The sequence below is a fragment of the Coccinella septempunctata genome, chromosome 3, assembly GCF_907165205.1.
Source record: "Coccinella septempunctata chromosome 3, icCocSept1.1, whole genome shotgun sequence".
In the NCBI taxonomy this organism is placed as follows: domain Eukaryota; kingdom Metazoa; phylum Arthropoda; class Insecta; order Coleoptera; family Coccinellidae; genus Coccinella; species Coccinella septempunctata.
In genome coordinates, this window is record NC_058191.1 from 6,394,358 (window position 1) to 6,417,218 (window position 22,861).

Sequence of the window (22,861 nt, forward strand, 5' to 3'; positions counted from 1 at the left end):
TCATCTTTAAATAGATTTAATTCAAATCGAATTCATTTCAATTACATTTAGCAATCTATATTGGAAAAGAATATAGAATACAGTCATAGAAAATATTTATATACAATTTATATATAATTTATTTATATATAGAACAATCATTTGAAATGAATGATACAAGCAACCAATGCATCGTTTAAGTCTTATAAACTACATTAGAGGGGAGTGTATGTAATTTCGTATCGTGTGGAGGGGTTGTGAACATCGAAAAGCAATAATTCTCAAGATGACAGACGATATACAAGGCAAGACATGTCTTCCACTGTATTAATTGTTATGAGTCCTTAGAGGAACAGGTGGTTTACTGGTGATACATAATGATGTATAAACAATGACATCATATGCAAGCTAATTTAGACTGGCGTTGCCGTACAAGCGAGCTTTACATTTGGCTGGCTCCGCACGATTTGTAACTGTCATAAGATCACAGTCGAGTTCATACACTACAACGATTTACTGAGATCAGGGATGATGATAGAGACGGCTCCCATGTTCTCGCACTGCTTATCTTAAATTAATAATACTGATGGAGCGGACTCGTTCTCATCAATCACGGTCGGCAAGTTTATTCATCAGACCGCGAAGAGGTTAGGGAAGAAATTCGGCATACACCCGCTTGGCGAGATAGCGTGATTTCCATTTCACTTAACGTTCTGGGTCATCACCATAAACAGCTTTTGTTCGTTTAGCTACATGTCTTTCCTCTTATCTCAGAAAAGAAACTTCGTTTTACCTAAAATGGGTCGTTGTTTTTTCTTACATCAGTCGTATGGAAGCCCGTATGAAAAATTACAATTATGCACAATTCATCGATCACGATTTAAGCACGAACGAATAAATATGATTTATTTAGTCACTAATCTATTTCGACGGGAAGGCACTGTTCAATTCAACATTATCAAACGTCAATTTGTTTTGTTTTTCTTATGAAAACCCTGTGTACATAAGTCCATTGGTCCACACTTGAATCTTAACTACATGCAACCAGTGCCGGCAGCACCAGTTTAAGCCATTCTCACACTTCCGTACCGTCTTCGCCTTCGTCTTCGAACAGGGGACCAGTGGAGGTCTTCTTCTTGGGTTTCGGCGGGGGTCTAGGAGGAATTTTGGAGGGTTTTTGATCGGTGGGCGGAAACACAGACAGGGAGTTTCTCCTGTCTGGACTTTGGAACGCCTCGGCATTCGCTTTGGCCCAATTAGTCCTCGAAGGGGACAATTTTTGGTTCAAGTTTCTTGGAAGCGTGGCAGACACTGCGGGAGGAGTATCGTTTTCCGCGATAGGATCACAACTGGTGGGGCTCAATGCTAGTCTGTTCACTAAACTCCCCGTTGCTGTTGTGCGTCGTCCCAAATTGTCGTACAGCGGTTCAGCAACCTCGGGTGGTTCGCTGCTCCAGCTCTGTTGCCTTGGGCGTCTCGGAATAGTGACGTAACCCTGCCTAGGCACGAAAGGTGCAGACACGGGGGTGAACGGAGAATGAGACCTCGAATGTGGCAGCGTTCTGTAGATGTGGTCATAAAATGGACTGTGCAGGGGCGATTGGGGACCATGAAGCGCCGGCAATCTTGAAGTATCTGCGACAGTTGAAGCAGAGCTACCCGCTGGAGACACCTGGGATGCTCTGTGAGGGAATGGAGGCAGCAGATCTGGCGGGTATGGATGCCGCATGTCCAACATGTCAGTCTTCCTTGATTGTATATCGAAGTCGAGCGAACGGGATTCATCATCTCCAACTAAAACAAAAAATATGTTTAAATAATGAAAATTCGACAGTGATAAAGAGACTTATCGAAAAAAAAAACGCAGCCGTATGCTTGAACTGTGAGTTCAATATGTAAAAAAAAAAAAAAATATGTTGAAAATTGGGGATTAAAAAAAATATTGGCAGAGACTTCAGTAGGTTCGAGAAGAAGGTTATTTTTTCAAAATATTGATATTTTAGGTTCTCGGGTTGTTAAGGCCTTGGTGAAAGAAACGCAACCATTGTTGTTCTGTCTGTATTTCGGACCCTTATTGAGTCTTTCTTCAGAACACTAGAACACTTTGAAATTGACGTAATAAAGAGCAAGAGAAACAATCAAGGAACTTACTGATCAACTTGTTGGTAATAAATAACCTTTCTCTCGTTGTTTCATTCGCATATTTACGAATACTAAAAACTTGGAATCATTTGAAAGGCGGCAGGAACCACCTATTTTCAACTTGTGCAAGGTTATCCAGGTGGTTTCTGCCGCCTTTTGAATAATTCCAAGGTTTCAGTTTTCGTAAATATGCGAATGATACAACGAAGTGTGCTGAATCATTTTGTTTTGGATGGTTTTCGTTTCAGCTGGTTTATTACGAACAAGTTGATCAGTAAGTTGTTTCCTTGATTGTTTCTTTCGGTCTTTATTGTGTCAATTTTAACGTGTTTAAGTATCCTGAAGAAGGACTCAATAAAGGTCCGAAATATAGACAAAGAACAACAATAGTTGTGTTTGTTTCAACAAGCTCTAAACAGGCCGAGAACCTATAACCTCAAAATTTTGGAAGATACAGCAATACTCCTTGTATAATTTTTGATTATATTTTACTATACCAGCAAAAATAGACCCCGGGTATCCACACCAGCAGGGTATCGTACTAACAGTAGGGGTGGAACTCAAAATGTGGCACAGGATGGGTGAGAGTGGATTCTGAACGGTTCGGCTGAATTTCCGGAAGAAGAAAAATTAACTTCGAAGATGAGAAACAAAAATTATTCTTCAAAAAAAAAAAAAACTAAAACACTTATTTCTAAACAACTTCGGCACCAGCTAACTCGAGATGAGTATAAACAGCATTAACAGAAGTAGCGTATGGAGAATCAATCAGAATTAATCGAATTGATTACCCAATTCAGGATGTTTTATACGGTGCGACATCGTTTTTCAGAACTGAAAACAGATTAAAAACAGTGCGGAATGTTTACAGTCCCGAACGATGTCGGAACCTGAATTGGAAACTGAAAATATTCCCTTAACACAAATTAACAAGAAATAAAAATTAGAATTCTTCTAAAATGAGGGTGCATTTTTGCTAAAAAATGAATCTTCATTACAAGTGACATCCTATAAAACCCGGCAACAAAAATAGCATAACCAGAGTGTTTCTCATACCCAATGAACGAAATTCTCTGAGGTAATGTCTAAAATAAAATAAAATGTTGTAATTTTCGTCTTAATGATTTGAAATGTTTCCGAACGGCAATATCTGAGATATATGCCGAAGCTGGGTACAGTCACAGTCAAACTGAGGCAACACCGTAGAGCAACAATATAGTGTGGAGAGTATGCAACAGATGGAAATTGTTGCGCGTCTGTACCTAGCTTAATTTAGTTAAGTTTAGTTCAAAGATTATAGAGTAGAAAGATAGGAAACGCCCTCATATCGCTAGTACTAAAAACCGACTACATTTTGGCCAGTGAAAACACATTTGACAATGAGATGGCGCTGAAAACGTATTATCAATACAGAAAAACTGTCTAATAACAGTTTTCTCTTTTATAATTGAGGGGCGCGAAATTCGAATTCTATTCCTTGTATTCAATTTCAATATTGACGTTGTTGAGACCAGAAAACAAACATCCTGAGCGACAAAACAAAAGGATGGTTCTGTTTTGTGACCAGGATGTTAGTTTTCATCTGAACATTGTTTGGAATCGATTGGTATCAATGAAATACGCTGTTGGATGTGATAAATTTTTATTTGCAATCTATAAAAAATTTACAAAAATTTGAAATTATGGACAACGAATAGAGCTTTGACTAGGAGACAAGAGTACATGGTTATCTGCTATAGTTACGTGAAAGGTGTTTTTCTGTGAAAAAGTTTCGAATTAATAAACTGAGTTGAATTTTTACAATTTATATCAGAAATTGATATGAACCAATATTCAATTTACCGTCAGAGGATACATATTTCCGTTACTTACATATTATTCACAAAATTTTCAGAACCACAAATGAAAAAAACCTTACAGAGGTATACAAGCCTTGTATTCAAGTCCGTCAGTATAATTTCTTCATGCTTTTTCATGATTTCTTCATAGTATGGTCACGACACAATATACAAATTGATTGACGAATGAACACTCACAGAAGGTTTCATAAAACTTTGACTTTCCAAACAACAATTTGACAGTCATCCGATTCCCAAATCGAAATCCATAAAATTTTGCATTTCTGAATATATTGAAGGCAATATTGAGAATCTTTGAATGGAAGGTAAGGTTAATTGGTGTAAAAGTCATAATTTCCCCTAAATGAGCCCTTCATGTAAGGGATGCTTCCTGCATACAACAATTCACGTGGATAAACAGTTCTCAATCGACTTGCAGTAAAATGTTCATTGCACATGGTGTAGTCAGTAGTGTTTGCAGGCCTTTACGCCCTGAAAATTTTATCCACTTCGTAGCACTGAAAACAAAAATCAATGAATGACCGAGTCACATCTTACCAGTTAATACTTACATTCCCATTTTCCTTAGTAAAATTCGTTTTATTTGATCCACAGTTCTTCACCATACAATAATTTTCGAACGATATTCTGAGGTTTTCGCCAAGAAATTAGACAAAAATTTCAATAATCAGCAACTAGAACGGGCTCGGAAAACAAAAGGCCAGGGGAGTGAAACTCCCTCAGTAATGACGTGAACCGAATGAACTGCTGCCATCTCTGAAAGGTCAGCGAATTAATATGAAAAAATGTTAGTTTCCTACGCTGATAATTCTGCGCATAAACTAGAGTGACTTTGTAGCATAGACTAAGTTAATCTTTGATTCTGCGCTTGTGTGTGATAGTCAAATGATCAACATTCGATTTCAAGTTTGTTTGTTCATTTTATTACAAGTTTTTGTTGGGAAGAAATATTGTTGTGTACCTAAATTCAAGAGCAACGAGTAAAAGTGAAAGAAGAGAGAAAAAATTGTTTGTTCTTATGGTTCCTTATAGAGTTATGATTGGCATAATTCTTCAGAAGCCGGACTATTAGGAATTCGAAGAATAATTCCTTTCTGATTACGTAGGATGTAGTACCAAAGAAGAGGTATGATTTTCTCATGAAGCGCTTGATATCTTGTCCAAATTTGAGGTATTTCAGCTCATAAAAGATGGATAAGTTTCATTTAACTGATTTTTGTCTGTTTGTCAATCATATATTCTATTGTTTTTCAATTATCATATGTGAACATTTCATCTAATAAATTGTATGTATGAACTCAGAGTATTATTTGTTACATAGTTGTCTTCAAATAAAATAAAATAAAATTACCTTATCAAAGCGTAAAGGGCGCTCTCGACAAATTAATCGAGATTAGTTTGCTGGCGTTTAAGAGATGGCGCTTTTCTTCGTAACAAAATTTTATCTGAGAGTTTCCCATCTATAGTGTTTATCTATGCAAAAGGCGATACGAGGTTGTCTAAGGATACGAGAATCACAACATTCAAAACCGGTTTGATCAAAATGGCCATTTGACTCTGACATCTCGCAAAATTTCATATGTCCCTCGAATTAAAATTTTAACCAGTCTTAGGGCCTTAAAAACACATTTGAAACACAGATGGCGCTCACATCACTCTAGTCGCTTCGTTTCCTATCTTTCTACTCTATAATCTTTGGTTTAGTTAATATGATTAATTCGCAAACCAACTTTAATAACCAAGATTCAAGCTAGGTACAAACATGCAACGGAGCTTCGTAACGTAGCAAAGTCACGAGTGTATTCAGCAGAGCTTCGTGTCTCCGATACCTAATATAATTGTTGCGAGACGAAGTTCTGTATAACTACTACTATTGAATCACGACGAAGAACCTGCTGACGTTAGTGACATAAAGAAAAAATCCGTCAATTGAAACTTCTAGAATACTCACTGTAAACACTGTCACTGTCCAATAGATTCCTCTTGGCGTCGCTCACTTCGGTCCCACCTCCGCTCATGCTCATGGGAGTCGGCATCACGAATCTTGGCGGCTTGACAACCGGATTGACGTCCGTGATAAGTGACTTTTCCAGGTCCGGTTGTCCGTGCAGGTTGATGTATTCGCTGGAAGACTCGTTATCGCCCCCCTTTCTGTCCGTTCCGTTCCTAGGATTAGGTCTTCTAGCCCGGCACATCAAAAACGCGATCAAAATGAGCAAGAATAGCACAGCTAGTCCTACACCAATGAACAACGGTAGATAATCAACCATAGGCTTCATTATGTTCGACACTCCGGCAGTGTGAGTGAGCTCACTCGAAATGATCACTGTTACGTTGTGCTCGTCAATGCCGCCCGGATTTTTAGCGAGGCATCTATACTCTCCTCTATCTCTGTAGTTAACGTTGACGATAGTCAAATTGTTCCAGGTGAAGTTACCTTCGATGCTCTTAGCCAAATAATATCTCTGATTGGTCTGTCTGGGATCTTTAGCCATTATTCTTCCGTTTATCACCCAGTCGACGTCTGGGAGAGGCTGGCCGGTAACTTTACAAGTAAGTGTAACGTTCGTTGTTGAAACTTCCAAAGAAGTCATACCCTGAGGTTCCAATATCGTAGGGGCGCAAGCGAAAACATCCGAGCCTGACCACAACCTACCTCTCAGCCTTGGAGGCTCAGCGCAGCTGGTGGGGGTCGTGATCCAATTCTCCCTTAACGTTTTCCTGCGAAACTCCTCCAGGTGACAGTCACAAACCCAAGGATTTCCTTCAACATTTAAACTGTTCAACTTCTCTAAATTTTTCGTAAAATCGTTGATGACGGTTTTGAGTTGGTTGTTTCCCAAGTTGATGTGTTGCAGTGCTGGTAATTTCTCGAACACCGATTGGCCCATCCAACTTATCTGATTGTCGTTCAGGATTATCCTCTGTAGATGCGTCATGTTATAAAATAGGCCACTCTCCAGTCTTGTCAACTTGTTGAAACTTAGATTGAGTATCCTCATTTTCAGGTTATCCCTGAATGTTTCTTTGTCGATCTTCTTCAGGTTATTCCTCGACAAATCTAATTCGATGAGCAAACAAAGTTCCTGAAAGGCAGTCTTGTCGACAGATTCTAAGCTACAATTTTGAAATCTTAGTTTATGTACGTCTCGTATTTTATTTTTGATGAAAACTTTCATGCCCAACTCGTAGATTGGGTTCAGGGAGAAGTCCATTTCACGGATTTGCGTACTGAGGTCTGAAGGTATGGCGTTGAGGTTTATATCTGTACAATCTGCTGTCTTCTTGCCGCTCGACCAGAGGCATTTGCATTTGTTGCAATTTCTGGTCCAGTCGTCCACTTCTTGGGATAGGCATTTCGAAGCTGTGAGAAGGAACAGGGACACAACTGCTAATTTGGCCATTGTTATCACCATTTTTCACCCATCTGTAAAGAAAACAAATATTAGTGATAATGTCCTCATTTTTATGAAGTTGTATGCACGATTTTATTAAATAAAGGTGAGAATTTTGAACTAGTCCAACTATTGAAGTGTAAGTTGCGGGCTAGTTATTATTCGACATAACATGAAGATATCGCCCCAAGGCTAAATGTTTTCCGAACACTTTAAATACGCTCATCTTGCCCCTTCCCAATCCCACTCCGCGCTTACGAAATGAGTATACAGTATACAGGTATACAGGTACTATATCCTTTATATCTCCGCCTCGATGAAAAAAGGGTACACTTTGGTTAGTTCGAAGACATTTTATACGGTTGGTTCCAATAAATTTGTACCAACTCTGTGAGCTTGGTGACCCCTAAAATCTTAAATGGTTCAGTGACATCTTGTTTTAAAGATAATTGGATTCCCTTATTAAACATGCACTTGAACTTCTTTGTTAGTACTTCAAATAAACAACGGTGTAACGGTGGCAATAAAGTTTTCGGCATCCCTTTGGAATCTAGGTACCTACATGCCAGAGTCGATGTGGTGTCGAGAGAGAGTGCAAAGTGCAAGACCATTTTTTGGCACTTCCAAATATTGCTCATATTCATTTAATAACATAAGAATCTGAGAGAAATTCGAATAGTGCTGATGGTGTTTTTATCGTTCGTTCTTCATTCTATATTATATATTATTTTGGAAAACTGTAGTGTTGGTGTAAATGAACAATTTCCTTTTATTTTTGGACTTCTTATTTCAGTGATAACCTATTCTTTCTGAACTACAAAAGGTAAGCTTTATCAATAATGAGGATAAATTCAGATGCATACCACCCGACGATATGTCGGGTGGATATATATCGACAAGTGTTACGATCCGAATTGAGCTAGCCAATTTGTCATCGTCAAGGCCCCCAAATGGAGTACGCTCCACCGAAGAAAAGCAGATGCTGACCATGGTTTCGGCCTCATTTGGCCTCATCAGAGCAACATAGCATTTTTCCACGGTGGAGAACGTTTGGAATTGATGGAACTTAATTCAATGTTGTCATGTTCTGGTGGGTATTATTTACCCACAGCGCCATCCAACATGGAACGGTATCCGATTTAGCTTTATTGTTTCAGTTTCATATTTGTTTGACCTCATTCTGAGTAAATTGGGGATTAAAATAACCACGTGGTGTTATTAGAATTCTATTGAAAAATCTCACAAGATTTCTACGCTTCTACCTATCTGAATGAAAGTACTTTTACCTGTTGAAATCCGTATTTTTGATAAAAAGTCACTTGTATGGACGACAAAGGTTAGATACAGATATTTTCAATGTGGAATCAGTAGATGTGGGTATTACTCGTAAACCCAGAAAATCATCTGTCACTGTTGGAATAAGCCCGACGACAGCTCTTTTGATGGCTGCAGCACAATACCAAAAAATATCCATTTCTTATAGAGCACCCATTACCAACAAAAATCTCATATTCCACCTGAACAATGTTTAATGAGAAAAATCTATTCTCCCTTTCTACAAAAGAAAGGGACGTCTCTGCCGATAAAGCGAAAACATATCCACACAGGGGAATCTTTTTGGATACGTACCAACTATAGATAAAAATCTACATCCAGGATGACTGGTGACATCGCTATTCAGAGCTTTCCAATCTCTAGCGGTTTTACATTCAGGAGACTCGTATTCATTTCTGGATTCGACTCCTCGAAACAATGCCGAACATACCATTAAAAATACATCAAACAGGGTATGTAAATTAAAACAAAACAATCTGGTACATTATAGAGGATTATTATGGAAAATATGCCGGTTGTGATCCGCGTTGCAGATACGCAGATGAAAGGAGAAAGCATGGAAATAAAGGAAATGAATATTCAAAGGATGTTCATAATGTCGAAATCTGTTGTGAGTACAAAATTCAGTGAAATATTTCCTTATGCGGAAACCCTGTTGTTCGCTGATTGGTTTTAAAAGTTGATAAAGTTCTCGGAGAACATCTTCAGTTGGCGCATTAGACAAAATTGGATGGACGTGGTGAAAGATCCACCGCTAACTCGAAAAGGCATATTGTTCTTTATGTCATTTTGATATTCAACGCTTTTCATTCCACTGGGTATTTTTTTACTAATTCGCATTTCGAATGTAACATGAAATAGAACATATGAAAACAATCGTAAATTACATAATACGGAGGAAATATCATATCTACCATATGATTTGATCAAGTTGCACAGGAGAAAAACGTCTTTTCGGCATAACAGATGCATTGATATTGCTTCGTTATCTTCAATTATTGTCAATTCGAATCGAACTGAGGCATTCAAACGAAAAAAGCAGATTTAGAAATAAATACCACATGGATTTTTATGCCACCATCTGCAGCTCACTACAATGAATAGATTTCAGAAGACAAGAGCTTGATAAAGTAAAAAAGGATATGATAAAACAACTTAAGAGGGTTTAGTGGTCAGTTCAACTAATTTCGTCACAAACCACTAATTTATTTGGGGTTTTAATTAAAATTCAATTCAATAAGTTCGTCATCTCGGACAGTCAGAAATTTTTTTATTCGTCAAACGGATTTTTTTTTATTGATGAGCAAATATTCATTCATGTTATTCACTTTCCGAGGTGAAATTATCTTTTTTACGAATTTCCGCCTGAAAAAATTTCTTGAAAAGTCTCGCCATTGGCTACAATTCGTATTCCAGTGAAATTGAAAGAAGACGTTTGTTAAGTCCTGCCACCTTTTGGACGAAAGTGGAAACTATTCATATACTTTTGTGATTTCACTATGATTATATGATTTGCAATGCTAATCTCTAACAAATATCGTCTTTGTAAATATTAACGAATATTACGATCTGAATCGGACTAGCCACCTACCATCATTTACTGAATCTCTAATCTATAAAAACTGAATTTACTAATTCATATTATGCTCTCGCAATTTTTCAATTGAAAACTTGGCTTTAATTTTTAACTTCATGTTGAAGGACTTTACCAAGTATTGTTTCCCTCAATCTAATTGTTTTTTCGATTTAAAGAAATACACAGATTTTTTTTATCTGTGGGCACTTTTTTGGACGTTATAGCATATATGTGAACCATATGGAAATTAATAAATGAACCTATCTTCGCTTAATTCCGAAGAAAAGCAGAAAAAGATTTTTAGTTCTTTTTTTTTTTAATACATGTCTGAAAGCATGAACTCAAAATCGCTAAAAGGAATTATGACTTTTTTATACCAAATTGTGAATCTCTATATTTTCATGAGACGACCTACGTGGGATAAAAAGTCCCAACTGGAGTCTGTATATACATACTTTAACAACAAAAAACAATCCTATCCTTTTCATCTACTTCCTCAACTGACTCTCTGAAACATGCATACATCCACCTCGTTAAATAATGGACTTTTAGCAATACCGCAATAAAAAAAAATTAGCGGATTAAATATGCTATCGCTCACATAAGCCAGGATGACCCAAAGGACATTTAAGGTCCCCTAATTGGTATTTAGCCGGCTACCCTTACTGCCTTTTATCCTTTCTGGTCCCTCTCCATCATTCAGATACATGGTATATCTGTTACGGCTAAAGATAGGGGTGAGCATAAACTTAAGATTAGCCGGCTAAACTTAGGTTTATATTCGGGGACCGGCTAAAGTTCGATAAAATATTCGTCTGCGTCAGGAAATTTCATCTTTAGCCGGCTAATGTGCACATTACCCAAAACGGAACGGCTAAAAATGTATTCGGAGGACACGCGGAGGAGTGATGTTTTTTGAATGGTCGGATGGGAGAAAACGAACGCAAGTTACCACGTTTTTGTTTCAATTTTTAGAATTGAAATATGCAAAAAAGTATCGAATGGTATATTATTGTATTGAGGTTTTGTGACATAACTCCTATTGGTTTTCAATATAACATTCAATGAGTTTTCATCTGTTTAGGAGATACCTAAATGCTCTTCAGATAGACTTAGGCCCGGTACTTTCATGCGAATAAATAAATTTATTCGCATTTATATTAAGTCTTATTCGTAAGATTAGTAAAAATGCAGTCTTTTCACTTTCAGATAGTGTTATTCATCGAATAAATCTGTCATTGAAACTTAATTAGAAGAGTTTATTTGTCATAGATCGAATGTCGGTACGTCATTATTGGTTGAATAAAATTTATTCGAAGGTGAAAGTACCGGGCCTAAGTCTTGTAAAATCAATTCACATTCTGAAGTTAGATGTACAGTTTTCTACAGGACCAAAAGAACCTGGAAGGTCAATTATCCAGAATATGACCTCACAAGGAAATTAAATATCAGATATTAGATCAAAGTATTTTTTCTATGAACAAAAGCATATTTTCCCTACCATTCAATAATTGGGTTTATGGAAAAATTTTCCACACAATGTTGCAATTTCTTTCCAACCTTAATACTGAACAAAAATAAACTATGAACATGAAAATAGTTGAAAACACTTTTTCTAGCTGTTTTGTTAAAAATTTCCTCTATAGTCATTGAACATACGGATTCCAGAATACAGCCTGTCACAACCCTTGCTTGATGAATCATCCCGGAGGATTCAATTGAAGCTTATCAGCCAAATAGTCCGGTTAGCTACAAACAAGATTCGGCACTGCTACTTATATTTCTCAAGAATTTGATGAAGAAATTCGCGGCATCATTCTTGTCTTCATTCTCTCGTTTTGGTCATTCATTTCCCTCACAAACTATGAATAATAACAAGATGCGAAGGATAACTCTACAGTTTTCCCTCACACTCAAGATAGCATGTTCGTGTCGAATTTTGTCGTCAGGCGTTTAGATTTTTAGACGCTCTACTAAGAATGCGTTGGGACACAGTAGAATCAAATATATGGTCATTCTCAATTTATCAACTGCTTTACAGAATAATTTTCTGCTATTAAAAATATGTGAAATTCATACAAAAAATGCATTGCATTACTGAATTGATTATACCTATTACATTTTTTTAATGGCCGAAAATTTGCTCCCCTCTAGCCAATATTCTTCTTCTTTTCTATTAGCTTCTACATTTTTAACCGATGGGCTGTGGTTACACTTAAGTTTAGCTGGCTAAAGATAGAAGAACCTAACATTAGCAAATACCTGAAGCTAAACCTAAGTTAAGCCGGCTAATCTTAAGTTTATGCTCCCACCTATCTTTAGCCGTGGCATATCGACTTCAGCGCCGAGAAATACGTGATTGAATTTTTCATGACATTCGATACTCTTTTGAAAACGAGGCGTATCACATAAACGTCAAAACCTGCCTTCATACACTACTATTATTAGTTGAAATAATTACAATAATAATAACGAAAATGTGTTGATTGAGTAAAATTAGGTGACGTTTCATCATTTCATTAATGAAAATCATTTAAGAAATATACTTGCACGAACATTTCATATTCTATTGAATTCTATTGAAAAATCTCACAAGATTTCTACGCTTCTACCTATCTGAATGAAAGTACTTTTACCTGTTGAAATCCGTATTTTTGATAAAAAGTCACTTGTATGGACGACAAAGGTTAGATACAGATATTTTCAATGTGGAATCAGTAGATGTGGGTATTACTCGTAAACCCAGAAAATCATCTGTCACTGTTGGAATAAGCCCGACGACAGCTCTTTTGATGGCTGCAGCACAATACCAAAAAATATCCATTTCTTATAGAGCACCCATTACCAACAAAAATCTCATATTCCACCTGAACAATGTTTAATGAGAAAAATCTATTCTCCCTTTCTACAAAAGAAAGGGACGTCTCTGCCGATAAAGCGAAAACATATCCACACAGGGGAATCTTTTTGGATACGTACCAACTATAGATAAAAATCTACATCCAGGATGACTGGTGACATCGCTATTCAGAGCTTTCCAATCTCTAGCGGTTTTACATTCAGGAGACTCGTATTCATTTCTGGATTCGACTCCTCGAAACAATGCCGAACATACCATTAAAAATACATCAAACAGGGTATGTAAATTAAAACAAAACAATCTGGTACATTATAGAGGATTATTATGGAAAATATGCCGGTTGTGATCCGCGTTGCAGATACGCAGATGAAAGGAGAAAGCATGGAAATAAAGGAAATGAATATTCAAAGGATGTTCATAATGTCGAAATCTGTTGTGAGTACAAAATTCAGTGAAATATTTCCTTATGCGGAAACCCTGTTGTTCGCTGATTGGTTTTAAAAGTTGATAAAGTTCTCGGAGAACATCTTCAGTTGGCGCATTAGACAAAATTGGATGGACGTGGTGAAAGATCCACCGCTAACTCGAAAAGGCATATTGTTCTTTATGTCATTTTGATATTCAACGCTTTTCATTCCACTGGGTATTTTTTTACTAATTCGCATTTCGAATGTAACATGAAATAGAACATATGAAAACAATCGTAAATTACATAATACGGAGGAAATATCATATCTACCATATGATTTGATCAAGTTGCACAGGAGAAAAACGTCTTTTCGGCATAACAGATGCATTGATATTGCTTCGTTATCTTCAATTATTGTCAATTCGAATCGAACTGAGGCATTCAAACGAAAAAAGCAGATTTAGAAATAAATACCACATGGATTTTTATGCCACCATCTGCAGCTCACTACAATGAATAGATTTCAGAAGACAAGAGCTTGATAAAGTAAAAAAGGATATGATAAAACAACTTAAGAGGGTTTAGTGGTCAGTTCAACTAATTTCGTCACAAACCACTAATTTATTTGGGGTTTTAATTAAAATTCAATTCAATAAGTTCGTCATCTCGGACAGTCAGAAATTTTTTTATTCGTCAAACGGATTTTTTTTTATTGATGAGCAAATATTCATTCATGTTATTCACTTTCCGAGGTGAAATTATCTTTTTTACGAATTTCCGCCTGAAAAAATTTCTTGAAAAGTCTCGCCATTGGCTACAATTCGTATTCCAGTGAAATTGAAAGAAGACGTTTGTTAAGTCCTGCCACCTTTTGGACGAAAGTGGAAACTATTCATATACTTTTGTGATTTCACTATGATTATATGATTTGCAATGCTAATCTCTAACAAATATCGTCTTTGTAAATATTAACGAATATTACGATCTGAATCGGACTAGCCACCTACCATCATTTACTGAATCTCTAATCTATAAAAACTGAATTTACTAATTCATATTATGCTCTCGCAATTTTTCAATTGAAAACTTGGCTTTAATTTTTAACTTCATGTTGAAGGACTTTACCAAGTATTGTTTCCCTCAATCTAATTGTTTTTTCGATTTAAAGAAATACACAGATTTTTTTTATCTGTGGGCACTTTTTTGGACGTTATAGCATATATGTGAACCATATGGAAATTAATAAATGAACCTATCTTCGCTTAATTCCGAAGAAAAGCAGAAAAAGATTTTTAGTTCTTTTTTTTTTTAATACATGTCTGAAAGCATGAACTCAAAATCGCTAAAAGGAATTATGACTTTTTTATACCAAATTGTGAATCTCTATATTTTCATGAGACGACCTACGTGGGATAAAAAGTCCCAACTGGAGTCTGTATATACATACTTTAACAACAAAAAACAATCCTATCCTTTTCATCTACTTCCTCAACTGACTCTCTGAAACATGCATACATCCACCTCGTTAAATAATGGACTTTTAGCAATACCGCAATAAAAAAAAATTAGCGGATTAAATATGCTATCGCTCACATAAGCCAGGATGACCCAAAGGACATTTAAGGTCCCCTAATTGGTATTTAGCCGGCTACCCTTACTGCCTTTTATCCTTTCTGGTCCCTCTCCATCATTCAGATACATGGTATATCTGTTACGGCTAAAGATAGGGGTGAGCATAAACTTAAGATTAGCCGGCTAAACTTAGGTTTATATTCGGGGACCGGCTAAAGTTCGATAAAATATTCGTCTGCGTCAGGAAATTTCATCTTTAGCCGGCTAATGTGCACATTACCCAAAACGGAACGGCTAAAAATGTATTCGGAGGACACGCGGAGGAGTGATGTTTTTTGAATGGTCGGATGGGAGAAAACGAACGCAAGTTACCACGTTTTTGTTTCAATTTTTAGAATTGAAATATGCAAAAAAGTATCGAATGGTATATTATTGTATTGAGGTTTTGTGACATAACTCCTATTGGTTTTCAATATAACATTCAATGAGTTTTCATCTGTTTAGGAGATACCTAAATGCTCTTCAGATAGACTTAGGCCCGGTACTTTCATGCGAATAAATAAATTTATTCGCATTTATATTAAGTCTTATTCGTAAGATTAGTAAAAATGCAGTCTTTTCACTTTCAGATAGTGTTATTCATCGAATAAATCTGTCATTGAAACTTAATTAGAAGAGTTTATTTGTCATAGATCGAATGTCGGTACGTCATTATTGGTTGAATAAAATTTATTCGAAGGTGAAAGTACCGGGCCTAAGTCTTGTAAAATCAATTCACATTCTGAAGTTAGATGTACAGTTTTCTACAGGACCAAAAGAACCTGGAAGGTCAATTATCCAGAATATGACCTCACAAGGAAATTAAATATCAGATATTAGATCAAAGTATTTTTTCTATGAACAAAAGCATATTTTCCCTACCATTCAATAATTGGGTTTATGGAAAAATTTTCCACACAATGTTGCAATTTCTTTCCAACCTTAATACTGAACAAAAATAAACTATGAACATGAAAATAGTTGAAAACACTTTTTCTAGCTGTTTTGTTAAAAATTTCCTCTATAGTCATTGAACATACGGATTCCAGAATACAGCCTGTCACAACCCTTGCTTGATGAATCATCCCGGAGGATTCAATTGAAGCTTATCAGCCAAATAGTCCGGTTAGCTACAAACAAGATTCGGCACTGCTACTTATATTTCTCAAGAATTTGATGAAGAAATTCGCGGCATCATTCTTGTCTTCATTCTCTCGTTTTGGTCATTCATTTCCCTCACAAACTATGAATAATAACAAGATGCGAAGGATAACTCTACAGTTTTCCCTCACACTCAAGATAGCATGTTCGTGTCGAATTTTGTCGTCAGGCGTTTAGATTTTTAGACGCTCTACTAAGAATGCGTTGGGACACAGTAGAATCAAATATATGGTCATTCTCAATTTATCAACTGCTTTACAGAATAATTTTCTGCTATTAAAAATATGTGAAATTCATACAAAAAATGCATTGCATTACTGAATTGATTATACCTATTACATTTTTTTAATGGCCGAAAATTTGCTCCCCTCTAGCCAATATTCTTCTTCTTTTCTATTAGCTTCTACATTTTTAACCGATGGGCTGTGGTTACACTTAAGTTTAGCTGGCTAAAGATAGAAGAACCTAACATTAGCAAATACCTGAAGCTAAACCTAAGTTAAGCCGGCTAATCTTAAGTTTATGCTCCCACCTATCTTTAGCCGTGGCATATCGACTTCAGCGCCGAGAAATACGTGATTGAATTTTTCATGACATTCGATACTCTTTTGAAAACGAGGCGTATCACATAAACGTCAAAACCTGCCTTCATACACTACTATTATTAGTTGAAATAATTACAATAATAATAACGAAAATGTGTTGATTGAGTAAAATTAGGTGACGTTTCATCATTTCATTAATGAAAATCATTTAAGAAATATACTTGCACGAACATTTCATATTTTTTGTTTTTTAATGGTATTCACTCATAAATTTCGAGCATATTCAGATCTTCTTGAACGAAGATTGAATCCTTTCAGGTCATCAATAGGTTCGTGTGAGGTAACCGATCTGCAAAAATGCCGAAAGTGCTTGCGAAAAATTATCAGGACGTGCTATTTTGAATTGAAATCTGCTCATTTATATTTCTTATACTAGCCTGATATTTTAATTGATGGTTCATCAGACAGTATCGCACATATTCCAAGTAAGTAAATTAATACTACAATACTGGCCCGCGCTACTGAGTACTATGCAGTAACTCAGTATAGAACGGGAACCGATTCAATCCACTCCAGTTTGGAACCCAGACGAAGACAATAGCATATGTCCCATATTTCCTCTTATTCAAGGGGATTGAATCGGTTCCCGTTCAATAGTGGGTGGTGCTCTGAGTTACTGTATAGTACTCAGTAGCGCGTGCCAGTATTGAATAAGGGTCGGAGTAGAAGCTATGTTGCTTTGATGAGGTCAATCGGGACCGAAACCATGGTCAGCATCTGCTCTTCTTCGATCGAGCGTGCTCTATTTGGTGGCCCAGACGATGGCATATTTGCTAGCTCATTCAGATCATAACTCTGGTGGTGATTCATTGCCTTCCTCTTAAGGCGTTATCCCTTTCATTATAATGAACACTATTGGTTAACGATTGAAATTTATTCTGGGAGGATTCTGCAAGAATTTACTCAGGAGCAAACCGTTGATTTCATTTTTAATTGATTTTGTTTCAGAGATTGGGAGTGAAAACCCTAAAAAGTTTATGAAGAACTATTGGTTAAACCTAAATGAAAATATTTGTAGACAAATAAACAGGCAAGGACGGTTTGGATTCAATTCGAAACAGCGAAGGAACATCCAAACGAAGAACTCAGGAGACTAGTGGACTACGATTCGGAGGAAGACAGAGGAAGAATGAGAATTTACAAAAGGAGACCGCGAGATCAATTGAGGAGAGATTGAAATGAGTACGGAAACTTATTAAAACTATACCAATGAGAGATATCCGAAATGGACGAACATGAAAACCCTAGCACGACAATGTGCAAGAAGAAATTAACCGATCAAGGGATAAATGGTTTATAGGCAAATGCCCGGAAACAATAAAAAGCAGGTTAGGTTTAGTGGGTCGCGAACTCGTAAGAGTGAGTAACCCCACAGTGTTCCCTAGAAATGGGTTCCTCTGGGCGAGAGATAGAGCCCCGTGTTTTCACGGTCGCAGATTCCCCCTGGTATTAAAAAAAAAATAATTGGATTCAATGAATGGTTTGCATATGGTCATATTTTCTAGAAAAATGAAGATATCGTGAAACGGTTTTCAGTTATGGACTTTTCACGAAAATCGAGCCCAGGACTCCTTTCAACGTTTTCACCTATCTGGCCAGCCAAATTCAAGCAATTTGGGATACCCTGTACAGTGTGGAATGTATCGAATGTCCATGGACGGCCAACTGCTTTTATAAAAGTGAATGAAGTGAGCTCAAACTTTTTTTTATTCTGTCTGGAATATAAATCATTTGAAAACCAGCTTATGTATCTCACATAACTTGATGCTCAAGCTATCCCTGAATTTAAGAAATAAAATCATAATGATGTTTTGATTTGATTTATACTCCTTTTGTTGACTTGTTCTCCCCACATTGTCTGTTGACTGTTCGTGTTGTGGGAAATTGATATTGAATCTCGATGAAGCAACTCACACACATCCTGAATTTGGAGATAACCGGGTTTTTTTCTTCAGTAACGATGAGAAATTTGATCGACGCGAATTTCACCGATTTCAGCACATGTGGGATATTCCGTTTCCGCACCCCGCAGGTGGTTACAAAAGATGTTTCTTGTCGGTCTATCATTCTGTATCGAGTAATCATTCTGTATTGAGTATTCATGCTGTTTTGAGTAAACTCTGTTTAGAGTAACACCCCGTCCTGCCCGAGTTCTACCCCTACTATGAGTACGATTATCGGCTGGCGCGCAAGCCCGTTGGGAGCAGGTGAACCGCCGTGATTTGTTCCCGTCCTGTCTAGAGTTCCAATTCTGCTTTGAGTCCGATTCTTGGCTGGAATCTTCTTTTCTTTCCGTTCAATTAACTCCGTGAAATGATCACCTTTTATTTGTGTATAGTGTATAGTGGCTGTACTTTTCATTTGACTGATAAATGTAAATTCCCGTGAATCGGTGCATTTCAAAGTTCGAAAACATGGAATGAAATTTGTGAACTCGGATTTTGACCTTCAATAGTTATCGCCAACACCCTAGATAACAAGGAACCTTGTCTTCGACTCGAAGCTATCAGGGTAGGTTTGCTATTTCTCCTCTCAAGAACAGCTAGCCCTCGAGACATCCGAGGAAACGCCGTTACAAGGGTGATTCTTCGAGAGTACAATTTTCGTAGAATTGATATGTTCCACGATCTCTGGACTCGCCACTGCCTACATCAGAACTGCATGGAAGGTGGAAAAAGCCCACCTCATTTCCCTCCCATCAAGATATTTAGGGACAAATCCGGGTAAAAGCTTCACTTTGTATCGGAAACATTTCGCCGTTATTGTCCTGCGTTTTTACGGGGGCCCATCCCCCCTAACTTCGTGAACCATTTATGCCGACCCTCTTCGCCACGTCCGAGGGACGCGGAATGGGGTTTGACGGCTTCATGGAAGTTTCGAAAACTGACAGGTCGTGTCCAATATCGATGCACAGCTGGGGTCACAGACGTAGCGGTCCCGATAATAGGACTCGCAAGATCGGAGGTCAATCATGAAAGTTTGACCGCCGATAGGACCGGACATGTGGCGGACTTGTATCGAAAATAAATCGGACGTGTCCTGATAGGGGGCGACAATCAGTCTGCGATTTGTGCGGGCGCCAGGCGATGAAGCTCTCAGATAAGTAATCGATTGAAACCTCAGGATGGATGTCGCCATTCCAAATAAGGCATTTATTTTGATACTTTTTGTATATTAGGATGATTCCGAACTGCTTTAAATCGGAAATATAACAATGATTTTTGGGATGGTTTTTCTGTTATGCACTAGTTCAATTTAGTGAAAGGAATAGTTCATTGAAGGTATATGTTCTCGCCTGTTTTTGGTCTAGAAATCGTATGATATAGGTACAGGGAGTCCGAGTTAAAGTGTCCCCTATACCTTATTGAGGAAACTAATAGAACTAGAAGGAAACGTTGAACACAAAACTTGTCTGTAATCGATTGAACTTTTATTTTTCATAACCCACATTAATACAGGTTGCTTCGCTTTTTCCCTGTTGGTATCAACTTTCTTATTTTGAATGGAACACCCTGTATATCATTGCATTTTTTAATTCCTTGTGAAATTTTAAGGTAACTTTGGTATGACAATCATGGTTCTATATAGCACCGATTCTGAGATATTCGGTTTTTTCCTGAAATTTTGACAGCTGTAGGTGCTCACTAAAATAACTACTACTAGTTTTCTATTGAATGCATCAAAAATAAATTGTGCCTAGCTCTTGTCAACATGTTGGACCATACATACATCTCTTTTTTTTCTAATCTGATATACAGGGTCTTCAAAAATTAAAGTTAAAAATTCAAATAGAAGTTCAATCAAAACCTAATTTTTTCGAATGGCAACCTATATTTTTTTCGTGTTCGTCATGTGGAGCAGGTTAAAATGAACAAAAACTATATTCAAACTTTTTCTGTAAAGTGAATAGTTTCAGAAATATGAAGGAAAAAGTGCATTTTCCCGTAAGAACCAACAATAATTAATTAATTAAGCTGAGGGCATATGGTAACTATGGAAACTAGCACTTATCTAATTGTGTATTTTAGACTTTTTTCTTGTGTTGTCAGAGAACTACTCGATTATTTTGAGAAAAATGTATCTGTTAGATGAGTCTACCTTTAAAATTGAAATAATATTTTATTGAGAGTGAGTACTGATTATGAGTAAAAAAGTCTTTTTGTCTTTCATTAGTCAATCTAGTTAATTAAGTTTATCAAAAAAATCAAAGCCAACTATATAGCAGTAACACTAATTAATAATTGGTTCTTACGAGAAAATGCACTTTTTCGTCCATATTTCTGAAACTGTTCACTTTACAGAAAAAGTATGGATACAGTTTTTGCTCATTTCAATCTGCTCTACATTATGAACAAGAAAAAAATATAGCTTGCCATTTGAAAAAATGTTGTTCTGATTGAACTCCTATTTGAATTTTTAACTTCAATTTTTGAAGACCCTGCATATCAGATTGCTGAAAATAGAGATGTAACGTATGATCCAATATGTTGACAAGAACTGGGTAAAATTTGGTTTTGATACAGTCATTAGAAAACTAGTAGGTATCGGCTATTTTAGTGAGCACCTATAACTGTCAAAATTTTAGGAAAAAGTTGAATATCTAAGAAACGGTCTATATAGGACCATGATTGTCAAACCACAGTTACCATAAAATTTGTAAAGGAATTCTAAAATGCAATAATATACAGGGTGCTCCATTTAAAATAAGAAGTTGATACCAACAGGGACAAAACGGAGCACCCTGTATTAAGGTGAGTCATAAAAAATAAAAGTTCAATCGATTACAGACAAGTTTTGTATTCAACGTTTTCTTCTAGCTCCTTTAGTTCCCAGAATAAGGTATAGGGACACTTTAACTCGAACACCCTGTACTCACAACCGATAAATAATCGAAAGATTCTCAATGGAGGCTCTGAAACTAGCCTATGATTAGTTGTCATTTTTGAGGAATGTGAATTTCAACACCATCAGTGATACTACGAATAGATGATTATAATTATTTGTGAGTTCTGGGTAAGTTCAAACCTTGGAACATAGATACAAGGAATGGAAAATAAACATTTGTTGTTGTCCAAAGACTGGAGTGAGATAGTTGCTTAGTGTCGCCAAATACAATAGAGATCATTCAATGTGACATCATTGTCACGTCAATTTTCCGTACAAAAAGGTAGGAGCTATATAAATTTATTTATTTTACGCCACTGCCTTAGTGTCGCGCTAGACAGAGAAGCATCAAGCATCGAATGTTTGTACCACAACAAATGCATCCATAGCACGTCAATGTTCATTCCATGTATTTATGTTCTAAGTTTCAAATAACATTTCGTGTGATGATTTTTCAACTTTGGGTATCGCGTTGTCGGTTTGAATAGATTTTGAAATTTTTTATGTGAGTGGATAGTTTTTTGTTCGTTATTGGAAATATTGTCGTAAACCACTTATTTAAGTACAAGATGGGCAAAATCCGTTATCTACTGAGGGGACCTCGAGAACTATGAGAGATAGAAAACGGATGACTCATTTCCGAGCTTTTTTTCAGCGAAGCAAAGAATGGTGAAAACCGTAGCCTCCTACGATTCTTCGTTTTTGTGTTATCAGCAAAACATGAGATTTTGAAGATTTCGAAAAGTTGTCATAATATTTTTGTCTTTGATTACAGTTTGAAACTTGAACCTTCTTAGGCAATGTTATACGTAGAATCTACTGACAAGAGATTCTATTCAATTCAAAAATAACAAATTCAATAAATGTGAAAAATGAAAAAATATTTCGAGCTCGTCAGTGGATACTACGTGGAAAAAGTGCCTGTAGAAGGTTCAAGTTTCTGATTTGTAACTTCATAGACAAAAAAGTTATGGGAACTTTTCGAAATCGTCAAAATCTAATTTTTGCTAATAACTCGTAGGAAATGTGTCATCCGTTTTCTTCA

At 36.6% G+C, this 22,861-nt stretch overlaps 1 protein-coding gene across 7 annotated transcripts in view; it reads right to left on the bottom strand.

The window, feature by feature from the left end:
* The window catches only part of LOC123310231 (leucine-rich repeats and immunoglobulin-like domains protein 1), a 199,105-nt gene continuing 176,244 nt past the window's right edge, over positions 1 to 22,861 (bottom strand). For all 7 annotated transcript variants that reach the window (XM_044893685.1, XM_044893687.1, XM_044893681.1 and 4 more), the window contains 2 exons: positions 5,932 to 7,407; positions 1 to 1,773 (listed from right to left, as the gene is read on the bottom strand). In XM_044893685.1, the coding sequence (XP_044749620.1) occupies positions 1,055 to 1,773; positions 5,932 to 7,396 (2,184 nt within the window). In that variant the 5' untranslated portion in view covers positions 7,397 to 7,407 and the 3' untranslated portion in view covers positions 1 to 1,054. The remainder of the gene's footprint in view (positions 1,774 to 5,931; positions 7,408 to 22,861) is intronic.